General features: G+C 39.6%; 1 protein-coding gene across 1 annotated transcript in view; it reads left to right on the top strand.

The window, feature by feature from the left end:
• Positions 1–19,388, top strand: part of EFL1 (elongation factor like GTPase 1) — a 230,099-nt gene that overhangs the window by 162,787 nt on the left and 47,924 nt on the right. Inside the window, exons 15-16 of the mRNA XM_007945098.2 lie at positions 6,270–6,401; positions 15,014–15,161. Of these exons, the coding sequence (XP_007943289.1) occupies positions 6,270–6,401; positions 15,014–15,161 (280 nt within the window). The remainder of the gene's footprint in view (positions 1–6,269; positions 6,402–15,013; positions 15,162–19,388) is intronic.

The following is a 19,388-nucleotide window of genomic DNA, read 5'->3' as shown; positions in this document are numbered from 1 at the left end:
AAACTACATGAGTGGTTACATAGGTAGATTTGCATGCATATATCTGTGTAGGAAAAGTGTATATGTGTATATATATTTGTAAGTATACACATGCATATACATGTTTATGTGTGCTGCAAATGACACAATGGTTAAGTGCTCTCCTGCTAACTGAAAGATGAATACTTTGATACCAGCCACTCCACGGGAGAAAAATGGAACAGTCCTACGTGTCCTGTGAGGTTGCTGTAAGTCGAAATCAACTCGATAGCAATAGGTTTGGTTTTGGGATAATAAAGCACATAGGGGGCACAGTCACAGATACTTCCCAGACATAACCAGACCCCTTATGGGATTCCTTTACTGGATTTGAAAGCTTAGGATCATAGTCTCATGGAACAATTTGGTCAGTTGGCCCAACGTAGTCCACAAAGTTTATGTGCTACATCCCAGTTTGATCAGTAGCATCTGGGGTCTTATTGTGAGTGGCCATCTAAGATAAAACTATTGGTCTCTACTCATCTGGAGGGAAAGAGAAAGAAGGAAACCAAAGACTCAAAGAAGAAACATCTTTTTTCTGTTTTTTGAGTAAATTATAGTCATGTTAACAAGTCTGGGCATATCTAAAGAGCAAGAATAGATTTGGTAATTTAAACAGCAAAATGTAAACTTGAAGTTCAAAGAGATAGTATTCAGAATACACAGAGTACCTGCATCCTGCATCCTTAGTGATACAGAGGAAAGAGCAGCGTTTATCTTTTTATTGAAACCATGTGCTGCATATGCAGGAAGGAAATGCATGCTGATCAGAGGTCAGAAGCAGGATGGATGAGGTTTGAAAGGGAATATTTATTGTGGGGTTTTCCAAAACTCCTGGCCTCAGTGTTATTTTTTGCTTAGAGGTAGACTTGGTGGAAACTTGAACAAACCTGGACTACAAGTATGTTCCACATCATGGTATCAGTGGGGGACAAAGTCAAAGAGCTTTGGCTGGGTATAGATCTCCTCTGTGTGCTGGGCCAAGAGGTACGGTAATGAAAAACTGAAACCTTGACTAAATACAGCATGCTGAAGGTACAGGAACTAAATCTAGCACAATGGAAATTTTAGTCTGAAGAGGACTGCATGCACACAAAAGGCCTGAAAACCATGTCAAGAACTGAGCAGTTAAAGGAGCCAATGATGTTTACTATGTGGCAGAAAGAGGTTAAAAGGATCTGAAAAATGCCTTCAAAATCCTACTGGCAAAAGACCCATTTCTGACTTATCAACATGGATAGGTTTCAAAGACCAGGTTGTTATGCAAAAGTCAACATTTTGCACAAATGGAGGACCATATCAACCTTATCCCTTCACCAGTACTATTAACATCCTGCTAAGTCCTTGCTAAGATCACCTGCTATGGCTGCCTCCCCAGTCCCCTGTTTGCCTCAGGAGAGCTCAACCTCTACCACTGCCCACAGGAGAGGACCACCCCCCTCAATATCTTGGGTCCCCTCCCTCTCCTGTTGTGTTAAGCTGGATTCTCTGGAGAAGCAAAACCAGTAAAGCTGAGAGAGAGAGAGAGAGAGAGAGAAATTTATCTTAGGGAAATGTTTCACACATTTAGAGAAACTGGTAAGTCCCAAGTTCTTGGTTCAAATGTCAAGCTAGAGGCTTTTCCCAACTCAAGCAGCTGCAGGGGCTGACGAGCTCAAGGTTGGTAGGCAATATACTGGTTGTTGACTCCAACGAATGACAAATCCAAGATCACCAGGTGGTGATTTTTCGCTCATAGACCCTGGCAACACAACAGAATCCCGATCCACAGAAGAGTGTCTCTTTTCCCAGGATGTCCATAAATATATTGGAAGCAGGCCACACCCTTAGAGAAACTCTGTCATAGGATATATCCAATCCTATCATGGGATAACCCACATAATAACTGCTTAAACCACACAGACTTGTGGTCCAGCCAAGCTGACACACAACTCCAACTATCACACCTGTCCTCACTGTATTTTCAGGTTGGATGGCCCCAGCTCACCTCCTTAATGACCCCAAAATGTCCTTGGTAACTTTGTTGGGGTCAGAAGGCTCCCTGTCCACAGGTGGGAGGGCATGGGTGCTACAGGAGAGGTACAGGCTGCCCAGTGGCCAGGCAGCCTTACTGGCCCCTCACCCAAGCCTCCCCCAGCTCTCACTGGGAAGCCCTGCTCTCTTCTGCCCCCATGTCCCCATGAGAATTGACAGTCCAGAGCTTTCTCTAAGGCCATGAAGCCTAAGCCTGGACTCTGCTCTTTACCTTTAAACTATAGCTACTGCTGGCCATTTGCCTTCTGACCTCACCCCCACCCAGGTAGCCTGCCTTTCCGTCACCTGTGCCTGCCTAGGAGGAGCTACTGAGGAAGCTTAATGGGTTGCACAGATGCCTGTGAGCTGACATAGGTTCCCCTAGGTGCCTTGTGTCAGTTCCCCTCCTGACCATGGCCTGGCCCTGTCGCCCCTTGGGGCTGGGTGCTGGGGCTAGTCCCTAGAGTCTCACTTCTTCTCTGGCCCTAGGAGTGGCCCACTTTTAGGACATTGGCTACTGCTGCCCTGGCCTCAGCTCCCTGTGGGCAACCAGGACCTGCTGGACAGCATCCAGTCCCTGCTGGCCCTACTCTGCTCCACCTGGCACTCTGGTTGCTTGGGAATACCATACCCACTCTTCCCTCCCAGGCATTGAAATACTATGCAGCATGAACTTCCTTTCTGCATGCACACAGAGTCCACTGGTCAGAGACCTTAGCATTCGTTACTGCTAGGAATGCATTGTTAATATGCAAAACAGATAGTATATTTTTTACTGTTGTTGTAAATGTGAAATACCTAATAATGCAATCATTGATAAGTGAAGAGTTGGTGCAGTTTCTTCAACAAATGATGCTAGGACGACTGAATAAGTTTCCACATGCAAAAGAATGAAGTTGGGACCCTGTTTCTCACCATATACAAAAATTAACTCAAAATGGATCAGTAACCTAGATGTAAGAGGTAAAGCCATACAACTAAACAGGGGGACCCATCTTCAAGACCTTGATTTGGCAGTGGATTCTTAGTATGACAACAGAAGCATGAGCAATAAAAGGAAAAAGAGAAATTAGATGTCATCAAAATTTAAAACTTTAATTCTTCTAAAGACATTATCAAGGAAGTACAAAGACAGCTTACAGAATGGAAAAAAATACTTGGAAATCATATAGCTGATAAGAGCTCAATAGCCAAAGTATGTAAAGAACTCCTACAACTAACAACAAAAAGACAAACAACACAATTAAAGCAAGGCAAAAGGCTTGGAGAGACATTTCTCCAAAGAAGGTGTACAAATGACCAATAAGCACATGAGAAGATGCTCAACATCATTAATCATTAGTGAAATGGCAAATCAAAACTACAATGAGATACCTCACAGCCACTAGGATGGCTTTCATTTTTTTAAAAAAAAAAAAGGAAAATAATAAGTGTTGGTGAGGGTGTGGACAAATTGGAGCCTTCATATAGTGCTGGTAGGAGTGGTGCAGTCACTGTGGAAAACAGTTAGGCAGTACTTTAAAAAGTTAAACACAGAACTGCCATATGGCCCAGCAATTGCACTCCTAGGTATATGACCCAAAGAAGTGAAAGCAGGGACTCCAGTAGACATATACACCAATGTTCATTGCAACACTACTGTATTTTCACACAAATAATGCCTTGCATTCTTTTTTTTTTTTTTTTTTGCCAATCATTCCTTTCCCCAGCAAAGTTGTTTCATAAGTGCACTATACTAAGTTTTTACATGTTGCTGTAAAAATAATTAGTATGCTTATGAAAATAACTGGGAGGAAGATGCAGCTGGCAAAAAAAAAAAAAAAATGCAGGACATTATTTGGATAAAAGTATATGTAGTATTCACAATAGCCACAAAGTAGAAATAACCTAAGATAAACGGATAAGAATGTGGGAGATACACACACACGCACACACACACATACACACAGACGCATTGCTGTAGGTCAGGGTAGAACTGCCACATAGAGTTTCCAAGGTTAATCTTTATGAGAGCACTCTGCCACATCTTTATCCCTCAGAACCACTGATGGGTTCAAACCACCAACATTTCACTTATTAGCCACACTAGCTTTAACCACTGTTCCACGAGGGCTTCTGTTGTACAATGTGTATTAATCAGCCATGAGATGGAATGAAATTCTAACATGCTACAACATGGATAAACCTTGAAAACAAAATGAGTGATGCAAGTCAGTCACAAAAGAACACATATAGCACAGTGCCCTTATAAGGCATCTGCTAATCAGAAGGTTGGTGGTTCAAACCTGCCAGCCACTTCACGGAAGCAAGACTGAGTACTCTACTTCCATAAATATTTACCGCCTAGGAAACCCAATGGGGGTCGCTGTGAGTCGGAATCAACTTGATAGCAGTGGGGTTTATTCATATGAAGTATTCAGAATAAGCAAATCTGTCGAGCTAGATTAATAGTTACCAGTATCTAATTGCCTGAGGCACTTGACTGCTAACCCACCAGCCACTCTTTGGAAGGAAGGTTGGACAATCTACTTCTGAAGTGATACTGCCTCGGAAACCCAAGGAGGGGTTGCTATTAGTCGGGTCTGACTCTATGGCACATAACAACAACAGGGGCAGCAGCAAAGAATGGGGAATTATTACTTAATGAGCACAAATGGGAATGTTGGGGGAGGAAGTTCTACACTGCGTACTCTCCCTGCCATGGATTGAATCCAACTCTTACTGATCCTATGTTGTGTTGTTGTTATGTGCCATCAAGGCAGACCCAACTCATAGCGAGCCCTCCTTGGGTTTCTGAGGCACTATCGCTACGGAAGTAGATTGCCCCATCTTCCTTCCAAGGAGTGGCTGGTGGGTTTGAACTGCCAGCCTTCTGGTTAGCAGTCAAGTGCCTTAGGCACTATGCTACCAGACCTCCTAGTAGGACAGGGTAAAACTGCCCCATAGGGTTTCCAAAGCTGTAATCTTTACAAAGCAGTCTGCCACATCTTTCTCTCTCAGAGCAGCTGGTGGATTCAAACTACTGACCTGTTGGTTAGAAGCCAAGCTTTTTAACTACTATGCCACCAGGGCTTCTTCCACACTGTGTAGTCAGAATAAAAGACACCCCTGAACTACCTTCCAGATTTGTGTGTCAGAAGCCTCTGCTTCAGTTTCCCTCTCCCAGGATGGGTGTTCAGTTTTGTGGCATCCCATCTGCCTGTACTTTTACATCAATTTGTCAACTGAAGGGAGTAAATTTGTTTCCCTGCTGTCTGAGCCCGAGGTACTGAAGCAGAATGCTTACTAAATATCCCTGCCCCTCCTCCTGTGTCACTTTCCCATAAAACAGGTAGGCTCTCCTCCCAGACTTCCTTCCTGCCTTTACGTTGACACAAACACAAATGCCTTTGTTCACGTTTCTTAAACTTCCTCTAGAATGTTGTGTATCTATACTCTGGATATGGGCTTCAGTGTGCTCCTTCATCTCTTTGGCTAGGGCTTTCTCTCAGCTCCCATCTGCTTCAAAGCCAAATATGCTCCCTTCAGAGTGCCAAGTAGCAATCTGCAGGAGCCTGAAGGTGGGGTGGTGGTGGGAAAGGGGATTCTCTTCTAAATCGGGGTGGTTGAGAGTACACCAAAATAACATCAAATGTGAGGTCTCTAAATGCCCCTTACCTATATGCAGGTAGATTTGGCAAAAGAAATTATTTGAGTGGAGAATCATTTTCATCAAATTACAAATCTATTTTTAAAACCCTAAGAGTTATAATTAGAAAAAAATCAATATTTTCAGACATATGTGCCTGGAAAATGATCAATTCTGTGGTCAAAGGAGGTCTTTGTTAGCCCAAAATGATACAGCAGTATTTGTATGTTTGGAAAACAAAATAAGTAGAATTTCTGTATTCTTTTTTGTTTGTTTCTATTTATATTACTTTTTTTTTTTAAATTCCTTCAGCCATATCAAATCTGCCTCTTAATTATCCATTTATTTTCCCTTCTTCTCTCCCCTCCCATCCTTAGTAACCAACAAAGAAAATTTCCTTCCCTGTTTATTTAATAGCAATTAAATCATATCCAGGTATATATATATATATATATATATATATAAAAATGATACATACCTGCTCATTTCTTACAATGGTTAGAAAGTGTTTGGCTCTGTGACATTTGCGGTGAGTTGGAGTTGGTATTTTTTCATGTAAATTCAGAATGTATCCATTCTTCATTGATCTCATGGATCTTTCTCCTTGCAGGAATAGGAGGTCTACAGGACTTTGTGCTGAAATCTGCAACACTGTGTAGTTTGCCATCCTGCCCGCCATTTATACCACTCAACTTTGAAGCCACCCCTATTGTGAGGGTTGCTGTGGAACCCAAACACCCAAGTAAGATGACCTTGTTCTTAAAAGCAATAATGATCTATATTACACTTTTTTTTTGCTTTTAAATTTTATTGACATGAAGCATATATATATATAAAATATCATTTTAAGTATTTTTAAGGTTATGATTCAGTTACACTAATAAAATTTACCATGTTGTGCAACCATCAGCACTGTCAGTTTACAGAGTTTTTCATCACCCCAAACAGAAACTCAGTCCCCTTTAAGAAATAACTCCCTGTTCCCACTGTACCAGCCCCTGATAGCCACTATTAAACCTTTGTCTTTCTGCAAGTACCTTGTCTAGATGTTTCATTTAAGTGGAATCATATGAAATTCTTTATTTTTTTTAATGCATTGTATTGAAATATAATTTATGTACCGTGAAGTACAAAATACTAAAGTGACATGGGTCAGTGCATTTTTTTTTTTTGGCAGTGTTCCCACCCTTCCCCTTCCACCCCTGTCCCCGACAACCAACAAAGTTAATTCCCTCCATATATAACATAAACCTTTCCTTGACACTCCACAACAACAAACTAATACTATATTTGTCCTTCTGTATTTGACTTACTTCACTCAGCATAATGTCCTCAAGTTCATCCATGTTATGTGGTGGTTTGTAGACTCTACGTTATTCTTTAGTGCTGCGTAGCATTCCATTGTGTGTATGTACCATAGTTTGGTCATCTACTCTTTTTTTTTTTTTTTAATTTTATTTTATTTAGATTTGGGTAAAGATTTACAGAGCAAAATCACTCTTGATACAGCAGTTCACATATACTTTGTCTCATGTCATTGACCACAATTTACTACAATGCAACAGCTCCCCTCCAATTTCCTCCCCAAGGTACTACTTCCCAGTGTCCATCCCTCCATACTCTCCTGCCCCCTAAGCTGTCTCCCTGTGCATAAGGTGCCTTTCCTTCTCCCATGATTGTTCTCTCAAGGGCATGTGTCCACTTGAGGTAAATGTTCAGCTCACATACCTGTACTTTGCTTGGCTGGAAACCACAGGTGTGGTCTCAATTCCAGACCTGAATGGTAGCTAGGGGCCATAGTCTCAGTGGTTCCACCAGGCTCTATTGGACCAGCAATCCTGGTCCCAAACATCCTCCCCCCCTTTTTTTTTTTTTTCCCCTCCAAATGATTTTGAGTTTTGTTTCACATTGTTCTCCCTCTCTATCCAGGATCTCCTACATCCCTTCCAACTGGATGACAGTGGTAGCCGGGCACCATCTAGTTCTTCTGGTCTCATACTTGTATAGGTTGCAGATCGGATGGTGTACCAGACGTGGGGACTGATTGTTTCCATTAATTTTGGTTTTCTGCTTTCTTCTTTGCTCTTGACGAGGAGAGACCCATCGTTACATCTAGATGGCAGCTTGCTAGCTTTTAAGATCCCAGTTGCTACTCACGAAAGTAGGAGGTGGAACAATGTTTTGTATAGTATGTTATGCCAATTGAGTTTGATGTCCCCTGTGTGGTCATCCACTCTTGAGTTGATGAGCGTATAGGTTGTTTCCATCTTTTTGCGATTGTAAATAGTGCTTCTGTGAACATGGGTGTGCATATATCTGCTCTTATCCTGGATCTCACCTCTCTAGGATGTATACCTAGTAATGGGATTGCTGGGTCAAATGGTATCTCCAATTCCAGCTTTCTGAGGAATTGCTAGAAGCTCTGGTAGCTTAGTGCTTTAGGCACTTGACTGTTAACCAGAAGGCTGGCGGTTCAAACCCACCAGTCACTCCTCGGAAGGAAGGTTGGGCAATCTACTTCCATAGTGATACTGCCTCAGAAACCCAAGGAGGGGTCACTGTGAGTTGGATCCGACTTGATGGCACATAACAACAACAAGGAATCGCTATACTGCTTTGCATAGTGGTTGTATCACTTCACGGTCCCACCAGCAGTGTATGAGTGTCCCAATTTCTCTACATCCCTGCCAGCATTTATTATTTTCTGTCTCACTGAACCTTGCCATCAGTAATGGGGTAAGATGGTATCTTGTTGTTTTGATTTGCCATCTCTCTGATGGCCAGTGATCATGAGCATCTCTTCATGTATTTGCTGGCTACCTGTATATCGTTGAAGTGTCTGTTCATCGTTGAAGTGTCTATTCATTTCTTCTGCCCATTTTTTCAATTGGATTGTTAATTCCTTTCCTGTTGAGGTGTTGGAGTTTTCTATAAATGTTAGAGATACGTCCCTTGCCAGATATGTAATTATTGACAAGTATGAATTTGTTGCTGTCATTTTGTTATGTGCTTTTTCGTGGTGTCGATTTCTTTGTTTTATATAATTTTCTGTGCTGAGCTCATTTTGTTTATGAATTGTGTTATCACTTCCTTCATTGCTGTTGTTTTAGTATTTGCTAAATATTTGTGCTAGGAGCTCTGGTGCATAATGCCTGAGGCATTTGACTGCTAAACAGAAGGCTGGTGGTTCAAACCCACCAGCCACTCCTCAGAAGGAAGGTAGGCAGTCTACTTCTGTAGTGATACTGCCTCGGAAACCCAAGGATGGGTCGCTATGAGTCGGATCCAACTGGACGGCACATAACAACAACAACAAATATTTGTGCTGGTCCTCTTTTTTATTTTGATGTGAAGATTTATCATTTTTCTTTGAGGTTACCCAGTGATTTATAGTTTTCTTCCTAAGTTTAGAACAGTCTGTTATATCTTATGGTTGTCTTGACTTCCTTACCCTCCTCAAGTTCTGTAACGACACAGTTTTTTTCCCTCTTTTGGGTTTGTAGTTGTCCTTATTTGTCAATTGATGTCTCTGGTTCCCTGTTTACAATCTTGTAGGCTTCTTTACTTTGGATATTTCCGTAGCTGGGTTGGTTTCTGGGTTATATCATCATGTGTGTCAGTTGTTGTTGGCTGTTGTTGCTTCTCTGTACAAAGGGCTCCATTTACCATCTCTTGTAAGATTGGTCTGGTTTTAACAAGTTCCCTTAATTTCAGCTTATCTGGAAATGTCCTAATTTTACTATTATATTTGAGTGACACTTTTGCTGGGTACATAATTCTTGGTTGGAAATTTGTCTCTTTCAGGGTTTTATAAATACCATCCCATTGTCTACTCGCCTGCATGGTTTCTGCAAAGAAATCCGAGCTTAGTCTTACTGGTTGGCCCTTGTAGGTGACTTTCATTTTTCCCATGCCAATTTCAGGATTCTTTCTTTCTTTGTCTTTCGTTTTGGTGAGTTTGATGTCTTGGTGATTCTCTTTTGGAGTCTATCCTGTTTGGAGTTCATTGGACTTCTTGAATGGATAAATTCAAGAAAAATTCTCTTCCGACAAAATCTTCAACAGTTCTAGAATTCCGATTACACGTAGGTTATTCCTTTTGATGATATCCCACATGAACTTTAGGCTTTCTTCATTTTGTTTTGATATTTTTTCTGATTAATCACTTTGTAAAGAGGTATTGAGATATTTACGTTCAATCTCACTTATTCTGTCTTCCATTGATTCGGTTCTACTCATTTGCCCATTCAATGTGTTATCTATTTCTGAAGAATTAGTAGTAATCTTCTGGATTTCTGTCTATAGATTTTGTATCATTTCTAATTTTTCATTTATTTTGTCATTTTGTTCTTGTATTGTCTTTTGAAATTGTCTAGGGTTTTCTCTGTGTTTTCTTCAATTTTGTCAGTGTTTTCCTTGATCTGTCTCTCAGTTTGTTGAAGATACCTAAATATAATTCTTTTGAATTCCTTATCAGGGGTTCCAATGGTGCATCTTTCTCAGGGATGTGTTCTGAGTCTGTATCTTGGTCCTTTGTTTCTCCTGCTTTATCTTGCTTTGTGTGCCGTGTGATGCTCTGTTGTCTCCAAGGCATTGTGACAGTTTTGTGTTTATATTTAATTGGTGATTGTATGTTGGAGTGACTTGCCCACAATTTTCATTTTCCTAGTTTTGTTTGTATGTTTTCTATGTAAGCAGGGTACTGTGCTGTACTCCTCTCTTCGCTACTTGGCAGCACTTATACACTTACCACCTGTCTCCTTTCCCATTGTCAGACTCCTGTATGTCCCTGCTGTCCTTGACAAACTGAGCCTCTTCTTAGGTTTCTGGAATCCAAATGATAGTGTTGTCACTTTAAAATCCAAAATGGCCACCATTCATAAACATTCAAAATGGCTGCGCCCTCAGTCACTTTAAATATTCAAAATGGCCGCTGCTTGTAAACATTCAAAGTGGCTGCGCCCTCAGTCACTTTAAATATCCAAAATGGCCACTGCTTCTAAACATTCAAAATGGCTGTACCCTAGGTCAATTTACATATCCAAAATAGCTGCCACTTGTAGACCATCAAAATGGCTGTGCCCTCCAGACAGCCAAAAGTCCACAGCTCAGGTTGTGTCCCTCCTTGCTGTTTTCCTTCCTAGTCATAGGCCACCAGCGCAGTTGTCCCTGCAGCCTTTGGCAACCAGGCTGATCTTTAGGTTAATTCTCAGGTCCTAATACCACTTGGAAATATTCAGACTTTTGGTCCCATCAGAGTAGCTGACAGTCCACTGCTCCAACTGTCTCTGTACTCACTGTTTTCATTCAGGTTTTTCTGCTTGTTGGTGCCTAATCTACTTCCGCATAACTCCTTTCAATGCTCAGGGCTCCAGAATTATCTTCTGTATCTTTGTCGGCTGGTTTTTCTTTTCTTGGTTGAATAGAGTCTGTGTAGCTTGTCTGCCTATTACTCCATCTTGTGTGTTGTTGTTGTTGTTGTTGTTATGTGCCATTGAGTCAGACCCGACTCATAACAACCCCTCCTTGGGTTTCCAAGGCGGTATCTCTACGGAAGTAGATTGCCCAACCTTCCCTCTGAGGAGTGGCTGGTGGGTTTGAATTGCCAGCCTTCTGGTTAGTAGTCAAGTGCCTTAGGCACTATGCTACCCGAGCTCCTATCTTATGTTACACTTTTTAAATGTGTGCATTAATGCTCGATTCCTCACAATTTTTGTCAGCAGTAAAGTTTATATTTTTATTATATATTTATATAATAGAAGTAATGTATTTCTCTATAATATACTTCTGTATCACAGAAGTAATTTTCCCAGCAACAAACCCACATAGACTACCTCTTCAGAGGAAACCTAGGAGCATGGCATATTAGGTAACTTTACTCTCCAGGGAGACTTCTGATGGCAGAGAAAGGGTCATCTCACCAGTTCTCTGACTTTCATCTTTTATCCTTTATCAGTTTTGGGTTTTTTTTTGTTTTGTTTTATTTTTTAGCCTTCTCTATATGTTTCAGAGGAGCTCTGATGGTGCACTACGAGCACGCAGTGCCTGAGGTATTTGACTGCTAACCAGAAGTTTGGCAGTTCAAACCCACCAGCTACTCTGTGGAAGGAAGATAGGACAATCTACCTCCATAAAGTTTTACTGCCTTAGAAACCTCCATGGAGGTTGCTATGAGTCAGAATTGACTTGATTGCAATGGGTTTGGTTTTTGGTTTTCTGGTAACACAGTGCCTAAGACTGCTAACCAGAGGTTGACCATTCAAACCCACCAGCCATTCCATGGAAGGAAGATGGGACAATCTACTTCCGTAAAGATTTACCACCTTGGAAACCCAGCAGGAGTCACTATGAGTCAGAACTGACTTGATGGCAGTGAGCTTTAATTTTACGTTTAAAGAAGCTCTAGTGGCACAGTAGTTAAAGCACTCAGCTGCTAACCAAAAGATCAGCAGTTTGAACCCAACTGTTGCTCCATGGGAGAAAGATAAGGCATTCTGCTCCCATAAAGATTTATGGCCTTGGAAACCCAATAGGAGCAATTCTACTCTGTCCTGTAGAGTCTCTGTGAGTTGGAATCGACTTTATGGCAGTGGGTTTGGTTTGAGTTTTAAATGTATGTTTAAGAAGTCCTGGTGGCACAGTGGTTAAGCATTCAGCTGCTAACCAAAAGATCAGCAGTTCAAACCCGCCAGCTGCTCTGCAAGATAGAGATGTGGCAGTCTGCTTCCATAAAGATCACAGCCTAGAAAACCCATGGAGCAATTCCACTGTGTCCTACAGATTTCACTATGAGTTGGGATCAACTCAATGGCAGGCAACAACTATGTATGTTCATATACAGATACATGAACTTTTGTTTTAATGTTTCATGCATATTATGAAACATACACAAAAGTAGAAATTATAAAAAATTGAGGCAAAAATGAAATAATGACTTTAAAAATAATTTTATTTGCATTTGATAGAGATATCCATAGTATATATGTATATATTATTGATATAGTTAGGATTGTGGTTTATAGTTGTATTTCATCATTTAATGCTCATAGCAAATTACTGCAAAACTCTGTAGCCAAAAATATCAGTCAGTTAGGAAAGGAATCTTACATATGTCATAGTGCAGGTGGAAGAAGTACATCATTGACTGCTTTACTAAATCATTTTGTCCATTTTAGAATCCATTTACTAGTTATATAAAGATTTTGATGAAATGCAGATAAACATCTCTTTTTCCTTATGTCAGTCAGGTTTTTTTTTTTTTTACCTACTTAGAAGGTGCTGTGGAGTCCCTGAGTGGTGCAAACACTTAAGCACTCAACTATTAACCAAAAGGTTAGCATTTCAAACCTACCCAGTGATGCATCTGAAGAAAAGCCTGGTGATCTGTTTCCATAAGATCACAGCTTTGAAAACCCTGTGAAGCACAGTTCTACTGTGCAACAGCGGAGTTGCCATAAGTCAGAATCTACTCCATAGCAACTCGTTGTTTTTTTTTTTTTTTTTTGCTTTTAGAAGGTACTGATTTAAAAATTTTTAACAAACTATTCATTTGCAAGGTTTTTAAACAGGTTTAAGAAAGTCAACTTCCAAATTATAAGGGATTTTATAAATGTGGTGCAGAGGGTAAGTGCTTGGCTGCTAACTGTGCAGTCCACTTTGAACCTACTGGCCTCTCTTCAGGAGAAGGATGTGCCAGATTTCTTCTGTAAACACTGAAGCCATGGAAACCCTTTGGGACAGTTCTACTCTGTCCTGTAGGGTCGCTGTGAGTCGGAATCCACTCCATAGCAGTAGGTTTGGTTTATAGATGAGTTGTTTATGTTATTTTTAGTGACAAAAATGGCTATCGGTGGAAACATTTGCAGACATGTAATTTCAAAATATCTCTGTATTCCCAACTTCTTTTGAAAAACAATTTCTTTGTTGCTTATTTACTTGAAAAGAGAGATCTAAGTGTGTTTGTTTATTTTTTTAGGTATTTGCTAGGCTCCCATACTGGTGACAGCCATTGTTTTTACTTTGTAATTTGGCTGATGGAGAGCTGATGAAACACTTTGCCTTTTTTTACTGTTCCCTTCTGCTTGTGTTATTAGTATTATCATCAATCTGTGGTCTCTTTGCAGGGATCCTTTTAAGTCATGTTTCAGATTCTGTGAAGGTTAAGTTAGTTAACACTAGAAAATATCTGTAAATCCACTTAATTAGACAAGAGGAAAACTACAGTATGCTGAAAGTGAACGAACAAATGAGAATACTTCTTTCAAGCTCTGCATATAGTGGAATGTCACTCCATCTGTGTATCCCATAGGTGGCTCATGACTGCCTGACAGGGGTGAGGGTGCTGGACTCTGTAACTAGCTGCCTGACTTCAAAACCAGTCTCTACCACTTAGGGACTCTGTGATTTTGAGTACCAGTTCCTTAGCTTCTCTATGCAGACTATTTTTTCAGCTGTAAAATGAGAACAGACTCATATCTGCTTCATTGTTAATGAGTTAGTGAGTTCATATATAGTAAGTGCTTGTCTGGTACATTTTTAGTGCTCTCAAGTGTTAGTTATTATTATTTTTTTTTTAAAAAAAGCCTTATCCTAAAAAATTAATAAGTATGGAAATTTTAACATTTTCTCCCCATGCCCCAACTTTTTAACCCATATTGATGACCAGTGCACTGCAGAAAGCTCCCATGATTTTGATTGTTCAGCATGTTGGAAAGGAAACACTTGAGGAATTACTGGATCCATCCTTCAAATATAGAAGGGAAATAAGACTGTAAAATTCGTCTGATGGAGCAGTCGCAGGAGGCTTCCTCTGGCTTGCCTTGAGTGAACACTACAGCTGAGTATGTGGAAAGGGGAGAAAAAGCAGCTAAAGCCAAAGTGTCGATCAGAATCCCTATCTATACCCTCAACTCCCATGAACTGTAAAGGAAAACCACTTATGTATCAAAAACACAAGCAGCATGCAATGCAGAAGGCAGTTGTAACTCGGGGGATAAAGGGGCTAGTTAGTGTATTATAGCTCTAAGCCAAAGGGCAACTTTTTTCAAAAACCCCCAATTCTGGGAAGGAGTTTTACAAATGGGTTTTTCAGCCATGAGGCTCTGATACAGTTTTGTTGAATACCAAAGTTAATACTTCTTTTGCTTATTCTTGTACTGTTTCAGGAAGAGCTCTGTTACATTTCTTGGTATATACATATATATGTGTATAATAAGATTTAGTGAACTCCCTAGTCCTGGTAGCTTATATTTGAAGAGGTGATAATAGATCAGCTTTGGAAATCGTGATGTTAAGTTGTGAGTGTCTTCACATTTTATTTCTCATATTTAATCAGTATTTCATTTTCTCACCTAGGTGAAATGCCTCAACTTGTCAAAGGAATGAAGCTGTTAAACCAAGCTGATCCCTGCGTCCAAATTTTAATTCAGGAAACAGGAGAGCATGTTTTAGTCACAGCAGGGGAAGTCCACCTTCAGAGATGCCTGGATGATTTAAAAGAAAGGTTAGGTGATAATGAAAGAGCTTGGAAATGATAGCTCCAAAATCAGTGGGATGTTTTAGAGTTCTTTAACCAGTTGAAATTAGACTGGTTTATTTTTGGAGCAGAATCAAATTCCCTCAACTCAGACATGTACTGTTATTGGATCATAGATTTAATTTCTATTAACTGATAAGTGGCATTGAGTTCCTACAGCTGAATATTTTCTCATTTTCAGTTGGCGTCGAGTTTTTCTTACATATATAATTTCTTTAAGTATATACACAGCATTCAGTATATCATTTATGCTGAGTTACATTTTTTTAATTTAGACTGTGATTAAGAGGGACTCCTTCCCTTACTGAGATGGTCCTGTACTGTGTAAACCTTCTGGAAATCTTGGTTGTTCCGTGAAAGTAAAATATAAGTGTCATAAAATGGGCATTCCAAATCACTTTTTGTAAATAATATTTTTCCTTTTACTCTAAAAGTAATGCTTGCGTATCGCAGCAATTAGGAAGATACAGAGGAATAAAAATCTTCACTCAATCACTTTACATTTGGGCTAATAAGGCTCTAGTCTGGTCTGTGCATATTCAAATGTACATAGATATCTGCATTACCTAGCTTTGATCATTTGGTTAATATAAACTTCTGGAAATATTATTGCTGGCTTAAAGGGGATGCATATTTTTTAAGACTTATGATACATATTAGGAGCTCTGGTGGCGTAGTGCCTAAGGCATTTGACTGCTAACCAGAAGGCTGGCAGTTTAAACCCACCAGTCACTCCTCAGAAGGAAGGTTGGGCAATCTACTTCGTAGTAATACCACCTTGGAAACCCAAGGAGGGGTTGCTGTGAGTTGGGTCTGACTCAACAAGCAGTGAGTTTTAGTTTATGATACATATTGTCATCAAGAAAGACCATTCCCAATTTATGCTGTAGCTAGCAATGAGTATTTGAACATGCCTCTTTTCCTAAGCCCATTTTGTTAATCTGGAAGGCAAATAAAAGGTGGATGTTCTTTGTTAATTTACTTTCTGTTCTTGCTCTGTTGGTGTTCATTGCAGACTCATGGCGACCCCATGTGTGCAGAGTAGAACTACTCCATAGGGTTTTCAAGGCAGATAGCCAGGTCTGTCTTCTGAAGTGTCTCTGACTGGGTTCAAACCACCGGCCTTTCTCCTCTGTGCTTACTTCTACACTTACTTACTTCTGTCATTACTTATTTCTGTGCCATCAAGTCAATTCCAATTCCTAATGGCCCTGTATGACAGAGTAGAACTACCCCATAAGGTTTCCTAGGCTGTAATCTTTACAGGAGCAGATCACCAGGTCTTTTCTCCCATGGAGCAGCTAATGGGTTTGTATCACTGACCGTTCAGTTAAGCCAGGTGCTTAACCATTGTGCTACCAGGGCTCTTTCTGTGTTTATGAAAGGACCCACTGCCATTGAGTTGATTTTGACTGTGGTTTTGAAATAATTTATGTGGCAATCCTACTTCCGTAGTGATACTGCCTCGGAAACCCAAGGAGGGGTCGCTATGAGTCGGGTTTGACTCGACGACACATAACAACAACAACAACAATGTGTTCATTAGCCATTTCTTTTTCTCCTTTGGTGAATTGCCCTGTAGTAGCCCTCTTTTCTTTTAGTTTTACAATTTCTTGGATTATAATAAATCATCATAATCTTAGTGAAAAAAATAGTTATAAATAATCAGCATGATTATATACTAAATACAACATTGCAGTTAATTGTGCTAAACAATATTTATTGTCCCATTTACTCCCTATAACAGCCTAGTAAAATCGATAGGTCTGGTGGCAGTGGTGGAGTCCCTGGGTGGTGCAAACAGTTAACGCCCCACCTGAGGACTGAAAACTTGGAGACTTGAGTCCACTCAGAGCTGCCTCAAACCCAATGGCAGTGGGTTGGTGGCATTAAAATATTTTTAATTAATCAGTTCTTTCTGGAGCCCTCTCTGTGTAAACCTTTCTAGAAACTATCCATATCCAAATATATAAAATTAATTTTTAAGAGTATGTATTTTGATAAGCTGTTTCATAAATTCTGAAGTGTTTATTTTTTCCTAATGATTCCAGAAAATGAGCCACTGAAAATTCTATAGAGCCCAGTTCTATTCTGACAACACCTGTGGTCCCCATGAGTCTTAACTGAGTCAACGGCAGCTGGTTTTGTAGTAGTAGAAGAACTAATGTTGGTACTGCTAGTAGAATAAGATTAGCTGCTACTACAGCATCATCCATGTGAAATTTTGTAGAAATTCCTACCAGTTTGGGAATGTTCTGATTGTTCTTTAATTTCATGTGGTGCTGTGGCTTATACCTCTTTTAATTTTTTTTTATAACTTAAATTAGCATAGAATCAGGTTAGGTCTTCCATCTCTTTCACTTTTGTCACTACTCTCACAAGGTTCTAATGTTAGGTAATAATGCTAGTCAGGTAAATCCTAAGATATTCACTTGAAAATAATAACTTAATTCTTAGAGTTTTAAAGAAACTATTGGGATATTATTTCTGTGTTTTTGAACAGAATTATTTCTCCCTTTTTACTCTCTTTGCTACCAATTAAAATCTACCTTAAATAACTTTACATTTCTCAGGCCATTAAACTTCTCTTTCAAAATCATGCTTTTGGTACTTAGAATTATATTTTGAGTAGTATCTCCCCTAACCTAAAACTGATTTTAATTGAGTTACATATCTCTATCTCTTTTAAGTCTTTTTTTCATTTTTATTTCATTGTCAATACTTTCTAATCTCGGAGAGGAAAAGGAAACAAAAAACAGCTACACCTTATTATAAGAGGAGTTGTTGTTGTTGTTGTTGTTGTTATGTGCCGTCAAGTCGGACCCAGGTCATAGTGACCCCTCCTTGGGTTTCCGAGGCAGTATCACTATGGAAGTAGATTGCCCAACCTTCCTTCTGAGGAGTGGCTGGTGGGTTTGAACTGCCTGCCTTCTGGTTAGCAGTCAAGTGCCTTAGGCATTACACTAAGAGAAGTTAGTCTTCTAGAAATTTACCCTAAATGTTTCTTTAAATAGGAGCTCTAGTGGCACTGTAGTTAAGGCATTGGGCTGCTCACCAAAAGGTCGACAATTTAAACTCACCAGCTGCTCTGCTGTAGAAAGATGAAGTAGACTGCTTCCGTAAAGATTTACAGCTTTGGAAACCCTTTGAGGCAGTTTTACTTTTTTCTGTGGGGTGACTGTGAGTCGGAATTGACCCAATGGCAGTGGGTCTGGTGGCATTAAAATATTTTTAATAAATTAGTTCATTCAACCCACACTGTATAAACCTTTCTAGAGACTATCCATATCTAAATATCTAAAATTAATTTTTAAAAGAATATATATTTTAATAAGCTGCTTTATAAATTCTGAAGTAGTTATTGTTTTTCCTAAACTTTACAGTTCTAAAAGTAATTTTAGCTTCTTTCTGCTACCTTCCCCCCCAATTTTTTTTTTTTTTTTTTTTTAATTCAAATTTAAAACATTCCTTTGCATTGTGGTCAGGTACTATGGAGAAATAACCTGAAACTCAGTGTTCTCTGTCAAAACTCAGAAGTCCTGGGGCTCAAGTAGGGTGAATCTTCCTATTCCACCTATGTGGAATATTCAGTAGAAAAGTTAGCTAGACCAAGAGCAGAAGGGAACAGTGGATAAATGCATGGGGAACCCAGTAGGGTGATGTTTTATGTATACGACATACTAAGTGTTGTTCAGAAGCCTGAAGGGTTGAGAGCCAGTGGTTCTGACAGAAGCCCATTGCATCCTCAAATACTTCATTGCCATGACGTAGTTTAGGGCACTGTAATGAATTTGGTACTAAATGGCTTGTCCTGTAGCAAGAAACATAAGAGAATATTGTGAACAATTTTTATGCCAATATATTTTACATTTTAAGGGAACTGGACATATTCTTAGAAAAAACTGACAAGAAGAAATAGAAATCCTTGTACTCCTATAACTCAAGGAAATTCAAAGTTGTAATGATATTTTTTAAGAAATCAATCAGTGAAGATTTACCAGATTAATAGAAAAAAGAAAACTCACCCCAATAGAGGAATAAAAAGCATTTAATAAAATTTAGTATTCATCTGTGAGCAGAACTCTTATTAAGCTAGGAATGGAAGGGAATTTCCTTAATCTTATAAAAGGTGTCCTCAGAACAAATACAGCAAGCATGTACCTACTGGGAGAAATTTTGAAAGCCTTCCTTTTG

This window comes from Orycteropus afer, unplaced genomic scaffold (assembly GCF_000298275.1).
Source record: "Orycteropus afer afer isolate SDZICR_OR568_19922 unplaced genomic scaffold, OryAfe1.0 scaffold00132, whole genome shotgun sequence".
NCBI lineage: Eukaryota > Metazoa > Chordata > Mammalia > Tubulidentata > Orycteropodidae > Orycteropus > Orycteropus afer.
Note: the sequence above shows the minus strand (reverse complement) of the source record. Positions and strands in the feature narration are given on the sequence as shown.